This window comes from Miniopterus natalensis, chromosome 7 (genome assembly GCF_054644295.1).
Source record: "Miniopterus natalensis isolate mMinNat1 chromosome 7, mMinNat1.hap1, whole genome shotgun sequence".
Lineage (NCBI taxonomy): Eukaryota > Metazoa > Chordata > Mammalia > Chiroptera > Miniopteridae > Miniopterus > Miniopterus natalensis.
This window is the reverse complement of record NC_142087.1, coordinates 27,280,716-27,300,916: the sequence shown is the minus strand read 5'-3', so window position 1 is coordinate 27,300,916 and position 20,201 is coordinate 27,280,716. Positions and strand designations below refer to the sequence as shown.

At 43.8% G+C, this 20,201-nt stretch overlaps 1 protein-coding gene across 1 annotated transcript in view; it reads right to left on the bottom strand.

Moving 5' to 3' along the window:
* The window catches only part of CFAP61 (cilia and flagella associated protein 61), a 161,711-nt gene that overhangs the window by 70,999 nt on the left and 70,511 nt on the right, over window positions 1-20,201 (bottom strand). The window contains exon 17 of the mRNA XM_016212031.2: window positions 2,396-2,523. Coding sequence (XP_016067517.2) covers window positions 2,396-2,523 — 128 coding nt within the window. The remainder of the gene's footprint in view (window positions 1-2,395; window positions 2,524-20,201) is intronic.

The following is a 20,201-nucleotide window of genomic DNA, read 5'->3' as shown; positions in this document are numbered from 1 at the left end:
CCTAAGGACAAGCAAAAGATGCCAGGCGGCTTACAGGCCTGACAACCAAAGAAGAAGGGGTGTCTGTGCAGATATAACTGTGGATGGTGGCCCCTGAGGACCAGACAAAATATTGCACGAAAAAAAAAAAAAATCAAAACATCACCCTCAATATTCCCTCCCCACATCCTAGTCATTAGTGGTGACTTTGGGTAAATCAGGTCAGCTCCCCAGTATCACCTTGGCAGCTGCGGGAAGGAAGATGTGAGGAGGGCAAAGAATTTATGCAAGGACTGTGGTGTACTTTGAAGAAGGGACCGATTGCAGCTAGGTAATCTTTTTGCATGTGAACAGAATAAGAACAAAGAGTTGTGCCTCTTTTGTCACCAGATGACAGGATTACCAGATCTTCTGAAAAAAGAGATTGCTTGTACTGGGCCTCAGATGGGTTTTCCAGGAGCTATGATGCCCCAACTGCGCTAGATAATACTGTGTAGGAGCCTAAGGAGGGTGATTTTTCTGAATCTTGCCTCCAAAATATGAATTTAATCTTCACTGGGGGTGGGGGGGAGAGGCAGTATTTGGTGAAAGCTGTGTTTCTTCAATTTCATTCCAGCTCAAATCATTTATAAAATCTAGTTCAAATGGCAGTTACACTGGTAAAGTAAAATATGCAGCAGGTTACTATGGTGATTGCTAATTTAAAATAATTAGAGAAAATAATGAGAAAACTATTTCCTCTCTTAAAGGATTAGAGATCCGTAAACTGATACCAGTCTATTTTTAGTGTACGTAATCTTTGTAATGATGATAGAGAATTGTGAGTACTTTAAAATGCTTTTAAAAAGTCTGCCTGATTGAGGAATTTAATCAACCAACTACTGATTTAAAATTTATATATATCTTTATTAAATCTAAGTTGATTCCACAAAAAGAAAATTATATGTATATGTCTTAATGAACTCATTTAAATGAAACATAATGACTAGGTATATAGCTAAATTAAGATTTAAGACCTATTGGCTCTCTCTCTCCTGGGAGCATGCCCATGCTTTTCTTCCCTCTCAGGAGTCCTTTTTGTCCTAAGTTCTAAGGGTCCTCATAAGACTTCCAACCAGGGAAGCAATGGGCAGCAGCAGCTCATCCCGGGCTAACCCCTGAGCCTATCTCCAAAGCCCCCTTTTCTCTGACTATTTAGTGAGCCAAAAGTAGGCCCTCCCCTGGACTCTCTCCTGTTGCTTCCTTCTACCATAAGTCCTTCTTTATTTCACTCTCCCCAGCTTTAATAAACTGATGAGAGAGAGACACTGGTTGCCTCAGGGAGCAAACCCACAACCAGGGCATGGCCCTTGACCAAGAATCAAACCCAATACCCTTCAGTGTGCAGCCCAATGCTCTAACCACTGAACGACACCAGCCAGGGCAAAAAAAAAATGAGATTCTTTTAATTCAGCAATCTGTAGATCTGCAAAGTCAGGCTATTTTAAAACATCTATGAAACTTTTTAAAAAATAAATGAGGAAACCGAGTCTGAGAGACATTAAGCAATACATCTAGGGTTCTGTGTCAGGGGTGGCAATATCAGGTACAGAACCCAAATTCTTGGAAAATAATCCAGGGCTCTTCCTAGGAAGGAGGTGCTGAGATTCAATGAGCGTATGGAGAGCTAGTCGGGGAAGCTGAGAATCCTCAGGAATCACCTATCAAGAAAATGGGCTCTGAGAAGAAACCTGTTCAGTGCTTTGAGGATAATAGAAAATAGCACTGAAGAGAAGTGCAGGTGTCAGTCTTCTGGGGGTTTTAATTCTGTTCCCTGAGACCTAAAATGCAGGGGTTGGGAAAAAGGTCCTGGCCCGTCTGCAATTTCTGCAAGCCTATTTGTGATGCACAAAGTCAAAACTGGTTCCCAAACCAGCCTGACCATATGGAGCACCTGTTAACATACAGGTTTCCAGAGCCCTCCTCAGATGTTTCTGTTTCAGGGCATCTGGTGCGGGTCCAGAAAGCTACATCTGTAACAGATGCTCCATGTCATGATCTGGCCAATAAAGGGAACACTAGTACAGAATACAGGCTGGCAAACTTGTTCTGGGAAGTTGTCAGTGTGTACATATTTTAAACACTAAAAGTCACATAGTCTCTGTTGTAGCTACTCAAATCTGCGGCTGTATCAAGAAAACAGTTACAAATACCACATAAATAAATAAATGTGTCTGTGTCCCAATAAAATGTTATTTCCAAAAGCCGGCGGACAGTCAGATTTGACCTGGAGGCTACAGTTTGACAAACCCTGGTCTAGAATATTCCAAGGTGTGTGGGGTGACAAACAAACCCAGGTCTGTTCTTTCAAGGGACCCTCTCAGGTGAGGGAGAGAAGGCCCCCTTAAAAACAAATGAATAAAGTAAAACAACTCACCAAAAAACCAATGTCTCTAGGAAGGAGATTCCAACATTGGATGCGCCAACCACCACAATCCTGGCATTAACAGTTATTTTAGGTTCCAGCGTTAGTTTTCTGTTTGTATGGTACAAGGCATAACTCAGCTGGAAAAAAAAATACAGAAAGAGGGACTTGAGGAAAATGTAGCTGAATCTACACTCTCAAATTAGAAATTATGTGGAGCTAATTAACCACGACATTATCAGCAAATCAAACTGAATAGTGCCCATCACAGCCATGGTGAAATTTATGGGGAGGTATTTTTAAGATGTTAATGTAAGAATATGGAAATATACCTAATACCTAAGATGGTCCACATCAAAATTCTTGGTTTAGGTCATTTTTGTCATAATGTTGACAGATGTTTCAAGTAGACCTGAGGACATTTCTGATTAGAGACAATAAGGTAAATGATCCCACAAGAAGACAAAAAGTTGCTTCCAGAGAATCTAGAGTTGCATGAAAGGTATCAAGTCTTTCCTGTTGTCCAAGGTTTCCCTGAAACTTGAGCTACAATTAGATTATAATAGTTGAGTACTTGAAGGCAAGTATTATCTTTTATTCAATTCTGCATCCTTCACTCTACTTAACACAGTACCTTATGCACAGCAGGTGTTCAGTAATATTTGTAGAATGACATATAAATACTTGTTAAATGGCAAAAACATGTTGGATGATAAAGCTTGTTCAGAGAGGATTCACAGAATCACAGAAAGTAACTAGTGTTCATTTTAGTGTCCATGTTTGCAAAAATTACCCGGATTGATGATTTGTTTGATGAACATTCCTGCAGAAGCTTGGGGCAGGGGAGCATTAAATGTACAAAGGAAAGTTTTCAAAGAGGTGGTGGGATATTCTTGAAAGAACATTAAACTGTGTCAGATACTTTGTTTCTATTTTTTAAAAAATCTTTATTGATTTCAGAGAAAGGAAGGGAGAGGGGGAGAGAGAGAGATAGAAACATCAAGGATGAGAGAGTCATTGATTGGCTGCCTCTGCACAACACCCACTGGGGATCAAGCCTAAAAGCCCTGACCAGGAATTGAATGGCAATCTCCAGGATCATAGGTTGATGCTCAACTTCTGAGCCATGCTGGCTGGGTTCTATTTCTATTTTTAATTCATTAATTCAACACATTTTTATTTGATGCTTACTGTGTATCTAGACAATAACAAGAATTACAGCTGACTTCTCATCAGAAACAATGGAGATCAGAAGTCAGTGGAATGACATTCTTATCAATGTACCCTACTTGGTTAAATTCTCATTACTCTGGCATTAACTCATCGTCTAGGTCAGAGATCTTCAAATTATAGTAAAGCAAACCTAATTTTAATTTTCTTAAAACCCTGAAATACCAGGAGTAGGGAGACCAGTGGGCTAATGGTAAAGTCCTATGTAAAGCTGGGGTCTCAGCTTCTAGTGCAAAAGGTGGCATGGTATGGCCACATGCTTTACCATTTACCAGATAACACGTGAGCTCTAGAAGATAAGTTCCTTATCTCTAGCTCTAGCTAGCCTAGAAACACAGAGGTAGAAAAATGTCTTGAGCCAATTATCTAACAGAAATTTAAAATAAAGTTTGGAGATTTTAGATTCCATAATTAAAACTGCTGGCATCTCTTAGCATCTGTTCCACCCCCCCTTCCATCTTTAATGAAGCACACCACTAATTTTGGAAGAGACTGAGCCCACTCCCATCTTTAAGAGAGGACTCCGATTGACATAAACTAAATAAAATAATCCCACAACTCCTTGCTCAACAACTGACCCAGGATAGACATGTGATCTACCTTGACCTGATCATAGTGAAGCCCAGGACTTTTGTATGAAAGTTGGAGAAGAGAAGCCTTTTGCCTTCTAGATGGTACTGGGTATAGGTGTGAAGCCTTTTTCTTTTATATGCAACTGAAAACCTTGTAGACTGATATCCTTTCTAAATGACAATAATGAAGATACCACCTGGGTGAAAAGTGTCTGCTCTTCAAATAAATATCACTCTGATCTGCTCCATGAGAATTTCCCAGGACAGGTCAATGAGGAATTCTGCGAGAAAACTAGTTAATACTGGTACATGTTGGTACTACCATGTATGTGTTCTGATTTTCATGACAAGCAAGCTGGCAGCAAAGACAAGCTAGCCAGCTTGGGTCTCGTGGTTTAGGGAAAGGAGGACAGGAAGCATAGTTGTTAGTATGTTGGCATCCAATCTTGAGTCTAATTAACAGAATTAAAACACAAGCATCTTAACAGAAGTGAGAGCCCAAGATTCCTTCCATAGGAGCCATGTTCACACATTCCCCTGTGCTGTCCAGAAGTCATAGGCAGTAATGAAATTCCCTGGTAAAGAATCATATCCCACTTAAGAAACAGCTCCTATATCAATGATACAAAGGTGACTGGGGAACAGAACAGAATGGCTTTTGTTTCCCACACAATAGCTTTAACACCGACAGCTGCCAGGCTCAGAAATCACCTTTCTAACCACTGAATACACAAAGTGGCCTTGGGGTGTCAAGAGTTAGCATCAGTACCATTGATGGTGGGTGTCTCAGGGGAGTGATCAGGCATCACAATGACTCAGTAAAGCCCAATTTTGTGCCCAGGCTTTAATTAAAAACATATTCATCATCAGGTATGATGAAGTGACCTGAAAAAAGCCACATTTTTCTTTTGTTAGGATAGATGGTTTTAAATACCTTGAAAAAAATCCTTCCCAGCCTGGAGATGTTTTTCAGTGGCACTGCAAATGAAGACTGCTCCTGCTGCTTTCTAAAGGGTTTGTTTTGCCTATATTAGAAAGCGGAAGTCATTTTTGAAGGAAAGCAGAATATTTCCTTCTTTTACATTCCTTCAAACTACAGGTTTTCATGGTTTCATGGTAAAGGAAAAAAAAACAAACCATGCATGGAAGACCCTCTGAGCTCTCTGGGGCCAGTTCAAGCCTCGTTTCTTGGTCTCAACATCTATGAAAAAATGTCCAGCACACTGGAGATCCTGCTTTGGGTTTTTGTTTTTAATTTCCTTAATAGTAAAGTAAAAATAGAAGCCTTATCTATTGACTCATATTTTATAGACAGAAGTTATATGTGCCTTGTAATAGTAAATTATTTCAAAGCTCACACAGAGGAGGCTATTTGACTACATACTGTACCAGGGACCAGTGGGGACTCAGGCTCTTACCTCCATGTCCATTCAGACATTTATGATTCTATTTTTCTAATGATGCTCATTAGCATTTTTCTACAAAGGAATGATTTTAAAGGTAGAGATTAAAATACACTCCAGCAAGAAGGAATAGGCCACGTTTCACGGTATGTAAGCCGACTTTTTAAGGCTAAAAGAAATGTTCCTGAAAATTGATGAGGAGCCTCATAACAAGTTCAAATGAGAACCTTAAGCCCCATCCCTTAGATAGGAGAAGGGGAATGGTAAGGTGGGGGTACCCCTTTTTGGGAATTCTAGAGCTGAACTTGAGGTGGGGGAGGGCGACAGGGAGTGACAGATTCTGGGGGAGGATAACAAATAGGTGAGGGGGAGGGGAGTTGAGATGAGGAAAGAGGGACTAGAAATGAGCGAGCACATGCTTAAGTTTTAAACTATTTACCTGTGATTTCCTACGAGCCGCTGAAACAAAAGGCTGTCTTGTGAATGAGGGACTCACTCGCAAAGGCCTTAGTCACCCTGGTTAATTTATTTGGTTTGTTTGCTGCCATCCACCTACTGTTTGCTTCCTAAGCTCGAGAATGGCATCTTTGTTTTCCAGGGCATTTGTTTTGTTTTGTTTTATTTGTTTGTTTTATCTGAATCATTCCTGCCATCATTTTGGACATTCAATAAATAATGAAAGAATAGATAAGTTAACTGTACATTTCATGAACAAGCCTTCTCAAAAGACATTGACATAACTTCTACTGATTTAAATTATTTTAGTTGGTTGTCTTCTAGTTGCTTAAATGATTAAGCAAATGGTTTGGATATACTTAGTGCTACTTAGGATTAAAATGTCTTTTCAGTAAAATTGATATTGATGTCCATGCTCAGTTGAGTTATGCCATAATTCATATGTTTATCACAAGACCTCCAATACATAGTTTTGAGTTTTATACATGTTTGTTAACTGTCCTGTGTGTACAAAAAAGTAATCAAAATATAATTTTATCTGATACACACATACCAGTGTTTCCACATCTGGTTTGGTTTCTCTTATGTACTTCGAATGAGTTAGAATTACCACAAAAACATTATCGAAATTCAATTTCAATAACAGATCCACAATCAGAAGTTACTAAAACTACAAAGGGGCCATTGAACTAGAAAACAGTCAAAATAAATACAAACGATACTACATAATAAATGCAAAATTTATACTAAAATGGCCCATGAGAATATGTACGGTGAATTTTTTCTAATGACACCACTGTGTTTGGAGGTCATGTTCGACCTCCAGGATCACCCGGCTGGGCATCATTAGCCTGGCAGCAAGGTTTGGGCTTGTTTCCTTAATTCTGCGTCTGGTTGAAATCCGGAGCCTCTTTTCCTTAAATATCAGTTTCCTCAGGTGTAAAATGGAAGTAAATTACACAAACCTCTGCCTTCCTCAGCAGGCAAACATGGGGACTATTCATTAAAAACGTCTACAAATACTTGGAGCTTTTCAGGCAAAGATGTTACACAAGGTAAAATTGCACATCCGCTCTGCCATCTGCAATATGAAAGGCAAATCTTCGAAAAACACATTTTAAAGGGGCAAAACAATGAGCTCAATTTTCAGCTCCACACCCATGTACATATATTTTTTCTTACAGAAAGCTTCCAAAGACTTCAAAGGGAGCTCTGTCCATGCAAAGAAAATGGAAGACAGAGAGATTCAAAGCCATTAGGGACAGAATTTCTGAAATTTTTAATAAGCCTATTTTTGCTTTATAAATGTAATTTTTTACTCACGCTTTTTCATTCTCTCTTTTCTTTTTGAGAAGCCCTGTTTCCCAGTTTGATCAGAACAAACGATGACATATGGACACTGCTATAAACACCAGTGTCAGTTTCAAAGTTCACAGGGCGACCTCTTTGGGGCAACGTATCGTGGTATTTACTGAATGAGTAAAGGGTAGGGAGATATAGACGCTTAAAAAAGAACCAATACGTTGAAAATCTCGCCCACAGATACAAAATGCAATTTTGCAAAGCCTTTCCGCTAAAATAATTAAAGAGGCTCAAAAGTATGATACCCATCAGCTGTGTCCCAGCAGCGCACAAGACGCTGTCAGGGAGGTGCCGTGGTTCTGAGCCTCTTTTTATGAAGGATTCTCTCAACTTTCCTCTTTCTTGGGGCATCAGGAGCTGCTAACACTTTTTGTAGCTCCAGCACCTTAGAAAAATGCACACTGTTCCACCTGCTGTATCTGCTGGGAGCACGGATGACTCAGGGCACTCTCTGTCTTGCTTTTTAACATGGGAAACAGCAAACTCAAAATTGTGCAAATGGGGCAGAACAGGCTGTGGTTACTGCAGGATCTGCTCGCTGGAGCGCTCCCGCCACAGCACCAGGCACACCCTGGGCGCTCGTTAAATATTTGGAAAGTAAATGAGGCACTAATTTTGCCTCTGTAAAATTATTAGTCATACTACCCATGAAGAATTGTTATTTCCTTAAAGGCCTACATAATGTCTTTAATTCCTTTACATGCTTCACATTATCCCAGGCAAACAGCGGGAGCTCAATAGATTCTTGTGGTTTCCTCCCACATAGATTGAATCCTAACTGAAGAGAGAGGGCTCCTTTAGCAAGCAGAGTTGGCCTTGGCTGCATACAAGAGAAAATCCAGCTTAAACAGAAAACAGTAGCCTAAACACGACAGAAGATAATTTCTCTCTTCTGCAAAAGAAATCTGGAAAACACACAGTCCAGGACTATCGAGGCAGTGCCATAAACTTATTAGAGGCCCAGACTTCTACCTGCCTTACTCCCCCCATCTTAGGGCAAAGCTTCCATCCTAAAGGATGGTCCAGGATGGCTGCTGGAGATCCAGATGTTATATTCTCATTACTGGCAGCAGGAGAGAGAAGTGAGTCAAGAATAAAAGGGCTTGCCCGGCCGGGCGTGGCTCAGCGGTTGAGCGTCGACCTAGGATCCAGGTGATCGGGGTTCGATTCCCGGTCAGGGCACATGCCCGGGTTGTGGGCTTGATCAATGACTCTCTCATCATTGATGTTTCTATCTCTGTCTCTCCCTCTCCTTTCCTCTCCCTGAAATCAATAAAGATGTATTTAAAAAAGAAAAAGAAAAAAAGGAGTAAAAGGGCTTTCTTTCCTCCCCGCTGAACCAGAGCTCCTGTTCCAACGCTACTTCATCTCAGGGGCCCAAACTGAGTCATACGGTCATGCGGGGTGCAAGGGCACTGGGAAATGTATGCTCTTAGTTGGGTGCATTGCTGCCTTGTACAAAAGTAAAGTTTCATGACTAAGGTTAAAGGGAGGAATGGATTTGGGGGCAACTAGGGATCTTTGCTATGGTTCCTTTAAACCTCGATGATTCATTGAGTAAATTTCCTTAATGTGCATTTAAAAAAAATTTCTATCAGCTCCATCTGTCCCAATCCCTACTATATCCAGTCATCACCTATTATCACTATTTTGCAAGTGTTTCAAAAAGTTGAAATCATTGTCACCCTATGACAGTCATTTGCAACCATTCTTATACATTTATATTAGAAGAAGAAAGTGCTTTGGTAGTTGAGTGACTTTACTGGATTTTACCAATTCTAGGATGCTCTTTCTTTCCATGTTAGCGTCCCTGAAATCAGCCCCACAGTCCATGTCATCTTAACTGCTGCAGTCAGCCAGGCAGTGACATACAGTTGTCCTTTCCTGCTCATGGCGACTTGGTCATGGCTGTTAATTGTCATCACTTTGGAGACTGATGTACATTATGTGACAACACGTGTTGAGTTTAACTGCTGCTGACAATGTCTTCAAAAAGATTACACCATGATTTGGCATTGAAATGAACACTTATTGTGTTCCCACAAAAGCCCGGAAACTGAGCAGCGGGGTGCAAATTTGATATTACTCTAGCAAATATTAGTCATCGGAGGAATGGTTGTAATTCTGTATTTTCTTGCAATGCAACAATCGAGTGCTTTACAGGAGCAAATAAAGGGTGACAGATACCCACAAGTAGGTGAAACCAGTGTTACGTTTTCCTACTGAGACACAGGCAAAAGTTTTCTCCCCCCATCACACAGCAAACAATGAGATAGAAGGGAATGCAAATTGCCTCTCCTCTTTGAATAGATGAAAGAAATCTGAAAGCAGTAAGACATGTGACTGATTCATTCATATTCTGTTCAGGACTCTCATTAAGACATTGTGTCATAGTTTAATTGGCCACATTTTTTCCCTTAATGGTACATAAAATAAAGGTACATCTTATAATTGATAGCATCTTAGATTTGATAAAGGTAATTAATTCACTTCCTTTTAATTAAATAACAGCCCAAACAAGTAGCTCACATATTCATTAAAAATATGGTCGCTTTGATGTAATACACGAACATTGGCAAGGCAGCCCGGCCAGTATTGCTCAGTGGATGAGCGTCAGCCTGGGAACCAAGAAGTCATGGGTTCGATTCCCCATCAGGGCGCATGCCCAGGTTGTGGGCTCCCCAGTAGGGGGCGTGCAGGAGGCAGGTGATCAATGATGTTTCTCTCTCATCAATGTTTCTCTCTCTCTATTCCTCTCCCTTCCTCTGTCTCTAAAAATGAATTAAAAACAACAACAACAAACAACATTGGCAAGGGGGATCCACTGTTGGCTTTTCAGAGACCTAAAGACTTATTAATCCCTAATACAGGGCATGCTAGCACATGTACTAAGGTACCCTCAACTGGCTCCACATCCTTCCTACCTAGGCAGTGAAAAGTGTTTAGAACTGTGCTCTGAGCCTTTGCATTACACTAACTGAATCCTGTCTGTTATGTGGCAGCTACTGGGAACTCCAGGTATCATCTTCAGTACAGTGTTGGCCATAAACTGGGGAAATGACTTCTCTGGGGTGAGCACATAGCAAAAGGCAGGAATGAAGCAAAGCCATGGCAGGGGAATGGTTTGCAGAATCAATTACCTGATTTGCATTGTTCTAAAAGCACAAATTACTACATCATCATATATGTATCTCTTGAAAAAAACACACAACTCACTGACTTAACATCTAGCTGTCTAATCATTCTCAACTTTTATATCCCCATGAAAGACCCACTGTAATGGAACAAAATGAAGATGTGGCCTCAAAGGTTCTGAAAAACACTTATATTCTTCCTGTTAAATAACGTCCTTCTGAAACAAGGGGATTTCCCTAAAGGTCTCTGAGGACAAAAATGGTCCTCCATATGTTAAATATAAAATGCATGTCTGTCTATGTTTATAATATAGAATTTTTATGTCTTAACAATTAGGTAATAAGTCAGAGAAATATATGAAATGACTGGTGATAGGCTTCTCTTGAGAATTTCGTTAAATAAAAAAAGTTGTATTGTTGGTTGTTTTGTTTGCTAAAAAGAAAATTAAGAGGAAGGTTTGTAAGAATCTGAAATATCATCTGTCTGAATGTTGTTCACTTGAAGAAAGAGGACTTCGGGCTGTCCTTCTCTTTCTACCCATGTCTAAAGGGTAGGACATGCATGAACAGTTCGTATTTAGCCACAGGCTTCAAAATATTTCACACTGAATATGCTGAAAGTAGGCTGGAATCTGCCCTCTTCCTATAGAAGCAACTTGCAAATATAGAGCAAAGAGTTACTATGTCATAGAGACATTTCCCCAGCTAGAGAAGCAACTCTGGGGGAAAAAAAAAAATCTGTGTGAAACTCATACTCTAGCAACTTGTTGGTGAGGAAGGCAGTTGGATATCCACAGTGATGCCCAGGGCATTAGGGTAACCCATCAGCCTCCTGGTGCCTGAAATTCTACCAGTAAAACTTTAACATAGAGCTTAATTCAACAATTTCAATTAAACAAATACAGATCGAACATCTACCACACGCCAGACACTGGCCTCAGTGCTGAGGTAACAATGAGGTCTGGTTTCTGTCTTTAAGGAATTCTCATTAGGTCGAGAGACAGACCTAATAAATAAATCAGATGTAGTACATGTGATCTGGGCAGTGTATCAGGAAGCTATTGCCTCGTAACAAGCCAACCCAAAATTTAGTGGATGGAAAGAACAAGTAAGTATTCATCTATCTAATGATTTTGGGGTCAGCAGTTTAGTCTGTGCTGAGCTTGCAGCTCTTCTGGACTCAGCTGGGAAGCCATGGAATCACAGAGGTTTGGCTGGTGTGGGACAGCAGTGAAGTCAGGAAAAACTTCCTGGAGAAAGTGACCCCTGAGCTGGATTTAGAAGGATCAGTAAGGAATTTCCAGGTGGACAAGGGAGAGAACAACTTTCTGGACGGGAGGGAAAAGCCAGTGCAAGGTCTGGAAGGGTGTGACATATGCCACGGAAGCACAGATCTGTCTCTATAAAATTCATCTTCAGATGATGTCCTAAGAAGGCAGAAGGGTCCCGCATGGGCAATACGGGAAGCAGACACAGACGGGGGCTCGCGGGGAGGAGGAAGGGTCAGGAGAGAAGGCTGAGAGAGACAGCCAAGGCCCACTTGTAGATGCTGCCACCCCCACCTCTCGGCACCGAGGAAGACGAGAAATTTGTTCCCCAGGGAGTGAGCTGTTTGCTCCGCTCGGCTGCCAGGCTGGCTATTTGCTCGGCTGCTCCAGGCCTCTGGGTGGTCAGCTAGCGGAATGGCTGCGGTAAGAACGGAACTCGTTTCCCCGAGAACTTCTGTCCTAGTGAATGCTGTCCCGCAGACAGCTGATCAATCTTGCTGTCTCCCCACCATGTCTCTGTTTTCGCTCCTGGGGATCTGCCACACACACTTGCGTGTCTGTAAGCAAGCTAACATGCCTGACTCTACTTTCAGTTTCTAAGGTGTGCCTTCAGGCACATGTTTAGTTTTTCAGTCAGGTTCATTATTTCTGTTGATGTCCAATTGTATCTCTGAATTATTCCGAAGAAATTAAGCTCATCTCTTTCATCTCAATGCAAACAATGGTTTGTATTCCCTTTCGCATGACTTTAAAATTCTGCACACCAAAAGGTTCCCCGGGCTTTTGTAAGAGCAACGCACAGCGATTGTTTTGAGAGGATAATAACCCTTTCTGAAAATTCCTATAGAGGACCCTGAGACTAAACACAAAGTTCAAAGGCATCTGGGCAGAATCAATGGGATAGCTCTTGGTTCAGGGAAGGACTTGCAGGGAAGGGTATAACAAATCCAGCTTCTTTTTAAGTTAAAATGAAAAGGGAGCTTGGTAGAGAGCAAAGCAGAAACCTTAGGAGAGGGAAGCTGAACGACAATAAAAGGGAGTGGCCAGTGCGGAATAAAAGTGGGTACACTTTAGTAAGACGTGGGAGGCTCCTTTCAGTCCCTCAGATGTTTCACAGCCGAGCAGGGAAAGTAAAGGCCTTGGTTCCACCGCTAATTCTTGTGAAAAGAAGAGTCGTGGCATGAAAGAAACTGGCACAGAAAATTTCTACTGTTTTCTTCTCCTCGTTATTTGAACCAGATCCTGGCCATTTTGACAGCACTTTTTTAGAAACACGAATTCCATGCTCTCAATGGAAACTTTTCCAAAAGGGGTTAAGTTTTCAGTTAACGCTGTCTGAAGCCATGAACGACAACAAAGGCCCGCGGAGCAGTAGCAGGCCCGCGAGGCACACAGGGCTGCACGCTCGGGGGCCTGCGCGGAGCTGGCTGGCCACGGGGGGGGGGGGGGGGGGGGGGGAGCCTGTGGGGCCGCAGGCTGACTCCCAGGGTGTCTAAGACCCCCCCGTACACCATCAAGCAGGAGTTCCCTGGGAAAGGGCTCCCCTTTGCTCACCCTGTGTATATTCAACATAAAATTATTTTGCAAAAAAAAAAATCCCCTGATGTCCCCTTTGGGGGGATGGGAGGGAACAGGCAAGCACAGCGAGCTGTCTTTCCACCTGTGCCCGCTGACATCACGCTTCAGCGCAGAGACAGGCCCCGGGCTTTTAATTTCTCACGTGCACGTCAGTGGCAAACAGTCCCGGCGTTTGTGTTAATGACACCATCTGGCGCCTCCCATAACTGTGCAGCGTTCGGCTTCCAAACAAGACGTAACGGCAGCAACACACGAAACCCACTGACATTTACAGTGAGGAAACGTGTCAGCAGTCACTGGTTTGGTACAAATGTGTTTGCACGACTGCTGGGGCTATAAAATCGTCACCTTTGCCAGGCGAGCGAAGGTGCAATAAATAATGGATTTTAAGCCATGCGTGTACCACCCAGGCATTAAACATTTATCACGCAGGCACAATAGCATCCCAAGCAACAGTTACCACTTGAAAAATTAATGCCACTTGTGAGGGTTAAATGAAAACCATTTAGTCTAAGCTTTAACGATTTTTAGTATGGTTCGGTACAGAATACAAAGATTCTTTTAATTTCTGTTTTTTAATTGAATGTAATATATATGTAAAGAGATCTTTTGTAATAATTTTCTCTTGAGGAACAACCACTCTATGCTCTTTTGTTAAAAACAATACTAAAAAATATAAACGGAAATGTTTCTTGAAGAAAGAAATGACAAAAGGACGGTTCTTAGGAATCAGATGGTAGTCTTCCCTTTAAGTCCTTAATGGGTTAGTCAGTTATGGTTGCAATTAAGTCATTTTAACTTTGAATTAAGGAAACAAATATAAAGTCAAAGCCAATCAAATCCCTTGAGCAATGTAGCCACATTTGCCCCCATTACTTACTCCTTCAAAATAGTTTCCCTACAGGGTGCCCAGTAATTTTCTCCTATAAGCTTGGTCTATGGGTAGCCATTGCTTTAATAAAACAACAAATAACAAAAAACACACACACCACCTATGGAAATAATTCAAAATACAGTTTGGGGGATGGATATTCACCTCATGGAGGATCTATCAAAGAATACTGTTTGATTCAAAGAAAAAAGAGAAAAGTAGGTGTGAATGCACTGCTTATTTTTTCCTGGGAGCCGGTGCTACGTACGCAAGCTCCTCCTGCAGGTCGAGTCTGGACCTAGACCCTGTGCTCAGAGGCTCTGGGACAGGATGCTACAAGGACAGAGTCTTAAAACAACACAACCTCAATGCATAAAATGACCCTGGAGCAGGAGGAAACAGAGCAAGTTCAATATTTAGTGAGCGGCACTGTTTAAAACAATTAGTTTTAGGCAGAAGTCAAGAAAGGACTGTATTGTATTTTAAGGTTCCTGCTCAGTCTGTGAGTGAGGTCTAAGTCCTTGGTGAGAGCCGCTCTGTGGTTTCAGTGCCGCCCAGCACTCCGCTGGACTCCCCTCTCTCAGCTCTCCCGGCACCCAGGGCCCGCACCTTCACCGGGCAGCCCCGCCGCACTGAAAGGCCGGCCAGCAGCGGGGAAGGGTAGGGAGGTCTGCGGAAGCACCCGGAGGCCTGCGGGAGAGCCCGCTGAGTCACGGGCAGGAAGTGTGGGGATTTCAACACCTTCTCTCCAATAGTGACTGTCATCTAAATGGGCCCAAGGGGTTGCCCCCTCTTTGTGTGCCAGCTTCCTTGGGAGATGGGGAGAACCTCTGCGGGGAGCACCTGTCCTTTGGAGAGCTGGGGTGGGGCTCTCAGGAATGGAGAGGTCACCGTGATGCCCCTCCGTGAACACACAAGTGCATCCCTCTGCGGCCCGTAGTTAGTGGGGGGGGGGGGGGGAGCATGTGTGAGGAAGCTGCCCGAGTTCCAGCTGTGTGCCCACAGGTTTCCATCACACCCAGGACCCACTCCAGCGACACCTCCAGTGGGAGCATGTGGCAGTTAACCCAACCCACTGGGATGCTTGCACTATTGTGAAGTAACTGCCTGCTTCAGCCTGGGCATTAAAGCAAAAGCACCGGGCATGGGAATTCTTCTAAAGCAGTTTCGTTGGCCAGTACCCTGTGAAAGGGCCACACGCTCACCCTGTCCTTTCCTCTGTCCCTAATTAATCTACGCAGTTCCTAGAGTTCTAGCTGTTGCATTTCATGCTCCGGAAATGACTGTCAGGGTAGAAAATCAAGGAGCAGCCCCAAGGAGGCCTCGCTCACTTCTTTCAAAGTTGTGTCAGTTTCTTTCCCTTACCAATCACTCTGGCCCTGTCCCCCGCGTGTTGTGACAGAGAGAAAGAGAGGGAGGCAGGAGAGAGCGCCGTGGCAGACACAGGGCTCCCGAGGCTGCGCTGCAAGCGACACTCTGAATGCGACTGCGGAGGGAAAAAGCAGTGAACAACGAAGGAAGAAAAACAAAAGCGATTCGACAGATGCCTGTCATTTTTACTCTTCCATGTGGATCCGTTTCTCTCGTTAATTATATCACCTATTCTTCCCTTATATTGATAATTACATAATTACATGAAACAGATGGGCGACAGAATGCACCCAGATGGTAAGAATGTAAACAGGCTCACAAATCGCTTATTCTTGAGCATACTATAAGGAATTATTTAATAATACATAGATTTCTATACTCTACACATCTGTTGAGCAGAGCCTCCAGAATAGCAGTTACTCTGTCATTTTTTCTTAAACAGACACACTGCCTTCCCTAGGAATTCCTGAGAGACCAGTTGCCACCTAGGTAAAATATTTAACGTGGTTTTATTCCCCCAAACATTTGGGTACCTGAAATTCTAAACGTTTATCTGAGTCCACTGGGTTTTTTTCTTTATAAATAGTGGAAATCGCCACTTCAAGGGGAGTTACAAGCACACACAGCTCTGGTTCTGCATTGAGCGAGCTGCGCAAGGCTGAAAGAAAGGGGCAGTTGTTTTAAAAACTTAACTTGAAATGTTTTAATGGCATCTGACGGGCTTCTTGTATGAAGTTCTTTTTTAAAAAGGGAAATAAAAGCCAAACCATCAGCGCTGCGTGCACCAGGTGAGTGCCGGGTGGAGGGGGGTCTCGCACAGGGGCCAGGAGCAGGCCCGGGGCCGGCTGGGTTGCTCACAGGTTGGAGGGAGGCCTGCAGCCAGCTCCCTCCTCCCCGCACAGCCCCTGTGCCACCGCATCGGGCTCCTGCTGAAATGACCCGCACTGAAGAGCTTTCCTCCACCCGGTCCCTCAGTCCCTCACTCTCCACCCCCTTCCTGCCACGGCCTGGCGCGGAGCATCCCTGTCTGTCTGCCATTGTCACACTTCCCCACTGAAACGCAGGCTCCCATGCAGCCCCACACAGCCGCGATTTATCCGTTGTTGTTTTTTTTGTGTTTTCTTTTTACCACTATAGCCCCAGTGCCAAGAACGGGGCCCACCTCATGATCAACAAACAATAAGTACTGATAGAACGAATGGCATAAACTCAGTGTCCATCTTTCAGCCTCCTAAGCAGGAACGGGCCCTGCACCCGCGCCTGAGGCAGGTGTGCGGGGCAGGAGCCTGTCCACGGGGCAGCGGCCGGCTCCACGGGGCGGGTGCAGAGCACGGCGAGGCCGGCCCTGGGCAAGCACAGGGCGCCTGGGGAGCCGCGCAGCCAGGAGGGGAAGAGCCCAGCGGGGGACACACCGCTGGCTCCCCGCAGGGCGGCTGGGGAGGGGAGGCGGGGTGGGGCAGAAAATGCCAGAAACAGGCTCCTGTCACCCGTTGCCCTCTGGGAGTCCATTGTGTGAAATGTGGAATTTGAGCACTTCTGAAGGGTGGCTGTGCGTACTCTGTGTGTGTGTGTGTGTGTGTGTGTGTGTGTGTGTGTGTGAGAGAGAGAGAGAGAGAGAGAGAGAGAGAGAGAGAGAGGGAGAGAGATTTGTCAGAAGCATTTGAGAAGACTAGGGTTTGAAACCTAACAATGTGGTTTATCAATAAGACCATAGGAGGTTTGGGGGAACTGATGAGCTAATTCTTATAAAGAATATGTAATAGTGCCTTTCGTATATAACACTTAACAAATGTTAACTACTATTAATATTTCTCCTGACTTTGCTTGTTCTTATTTTTAGCATTTTTATCTGAAAAGAAATATGATAATAACTGAATAGTAATGATGCATTGTTATATTTTCTTTTGCAAAGGCAGGAATAGTCAGAAAAAAAATTTAAGTTCCCTCTAACACTAGCACTACAACATAACTGTATTTGTTTGTATATATTTCCTTCCTGTTTTCATCATATACATGAATATTTCTATGTAGATGAAATAGATCCATAGTCAAATAACAACATCAAAAAAAGCATCTGCTTACTCAGGGCCCGGGGAGTCTTTCGGAACCTGGGCTTGGTGCGCAGTATCCGCCACGTGCACTCGAATGGGGGTGGTCCCCAGAGGGTAGGCAGTGGGGAAAGAGAAGCCAGGGCACTCGTGGTGGTCTGTCTCTGTTCATGCTCAAGGGACCCTGGATCTCAGCGGGGCTGCCCTGAAAGGGTTCTTGGGCCCTAGGCAGTATCCTCCAGAGCAAACAGCTTCCACAGAGCAGAACACAAAGGGAGAGGGGCGACGGTGGGAATATCTTCGTGAGGAAGAGGGACAGGTGTCTCCACCTGAAACGACACCAGGGATGCAGAGTCAAGGGCATGGGCAGGGCCACAGGCATGGAGTCGAACCCAAACTCCTTCAGCCTCTGGCATCTGCTCCTGCCTTTGAGGTAAATCACATCACCTAGGTGTGGATCTGTCTATATGCGTCTCTCTCTCTATGGGTAACATGCAGAGAGTGGAGAGCCATTAGAAGCCACATGGCCTGGGGGACCACCAGCCACTGTCCTGCCAACACAGAGTGACCCAAGACCCAGTGTGTGAGGAACGCGGCAGTCTAGTAAACAAATTAAAATAGTTGTCAACTGTATATAATTCCACCGGACACGATCAGATCATCTTTGTCACCTGCTCACAAATTACAACTTGTGATACATAATGCCCAGTTCAGTTTTTAAACCGGTGGTTACCTCTGGTTTCATGGAAGCACCATGCTGAGGATCAATGCATGGTGGTGACAGCGGGTGGTTTTGGCCGCAGGGCTTCACCATGGTGACCAGAAAGTGCTCCCTGAGACCGGCTCCCTGCAAGCACGGCTCCTTTTGGTTAAATACATAAACTACCATAAAACCTCGATTATTACAACTACCCTGGTGATCATTTCAATGCAATGAATTATATTAAAACAAACAAAACCTGGGGCATGATTGAAGAGTGTAAGAAGTAGGAGCGGTGGGACAGCATGTGATTTATGTTTATTACCATGGGCTTCAACCACCCCAGTGGCTCAAACCGGCCTGCACTGTAGCTGATCATGTTTGATAATCTCAAACAAGTAGCAATAAAACACTTTTATGGCTCCCACGCTATTTCCATACCTTATTTGTTCTTTTTTTTCTGTTTTTAAGCCACGCTTTTTGTTTTCTTCTTGCTTATTAAGCTGGTTACTATGGGGATCGTGACATCAATGATCCTGACTACGCTTAATGGTCTGGAGGCAACATATAGGGCAAAGGTTCTGATACTTCCTTAAAATGGCTCGACCTCAGAAAACAGCAGCATGAGGACCGAGGAATGAGGGCTTTGAGCTGCTTCTCTAACGGGGGTAACCTGAGGGGGGCAAAGCCCTGCCCCAGGCCAGCTGGTCCGGGACACAGAGGCCGCTCCTCCAGGTAGTGGCGCTTCCGTTTCTGAGGCCTGCAGTGAGCCCTTTGCCTCTGATAAACACAAACGCCCTTTCCCTTCAGACTTGGTGAGCGTGCAGACTGATAAAGACTAAGCGCATATGGCTTTATGAAAATTACTAAACGGTGGAAGACTTTTAATCCACCTGAGCTCAACTCGAGTGTAAAACCTCTAGGTCTTTGGGTTTGTTCGTTTTTTCCTAGTCTTTCACATCTTCCAAGAAAGCATATTCTACTTTTTATAGCTAGAATTTATTAGCATGTATAGCATCTAAAAGCTTTCATGAAAAGACCTAAAAGTTAGACCTATGCTACTTCATAAAGATACGCATCTATTGATGTAAAACCACCTCATAATGGGTACCCCCATGTTTCTATCATTCCTCCAAGGGCCAGAGGGAGTGGGCCAGCCCCTCGAGGGGCCTTCTTGGCCTGTGGTCTGTGTGTGTATTACTGGTATAATCGTAGTGGGTACTGCTTCATATTAACAGATGTGCTCCATTCCTGCCGAGGCCTATCGATTCCTGACCCCTCCTGACCCTGCAGCCAGCAGCCAGAGGCATGGGCCACTGGGCAGACCTGCTACAGGACAGTAAGCAGCTTACTTCTCGGCTTTTTCATTTCAAGACAGATAGTGGGTTGCAAGAAGGTTTTAGATTCTCAAAAAAGCCTGACTTTAGACTGAGTACCAAAAGTCAGAGTTGATGATTTCAGAAGAACACATGTTGATAGCAAAGCCTATTGCACCAAGACTGGAAGAAACAGGAAAGTCAGAGAGATAAATGCAGTGGAGCCCTCTCCTTCCCTCTGGGTAAGGCCATAAAAGTAGAGGGACAGGGCATGATCCCCACAGATGTTCTGGAGAATACGGGCGTAGAGGGGGCTGTGCCTCACGGGGATGCCTCTGCCACCTGTCCCGAGAAGGGTGGGGATGGCTATGGAATCATGACCCATTTTTGTGATTTGGAGTGACCCAGAAAACTTCACCTAAAATTAACCAGAAAAGCCCAACTCACGTGGCTCAGCAGTTGAGCACTGACTCATAGAACCAGGAGGTCACCGTTCAATTTCCAGCCGG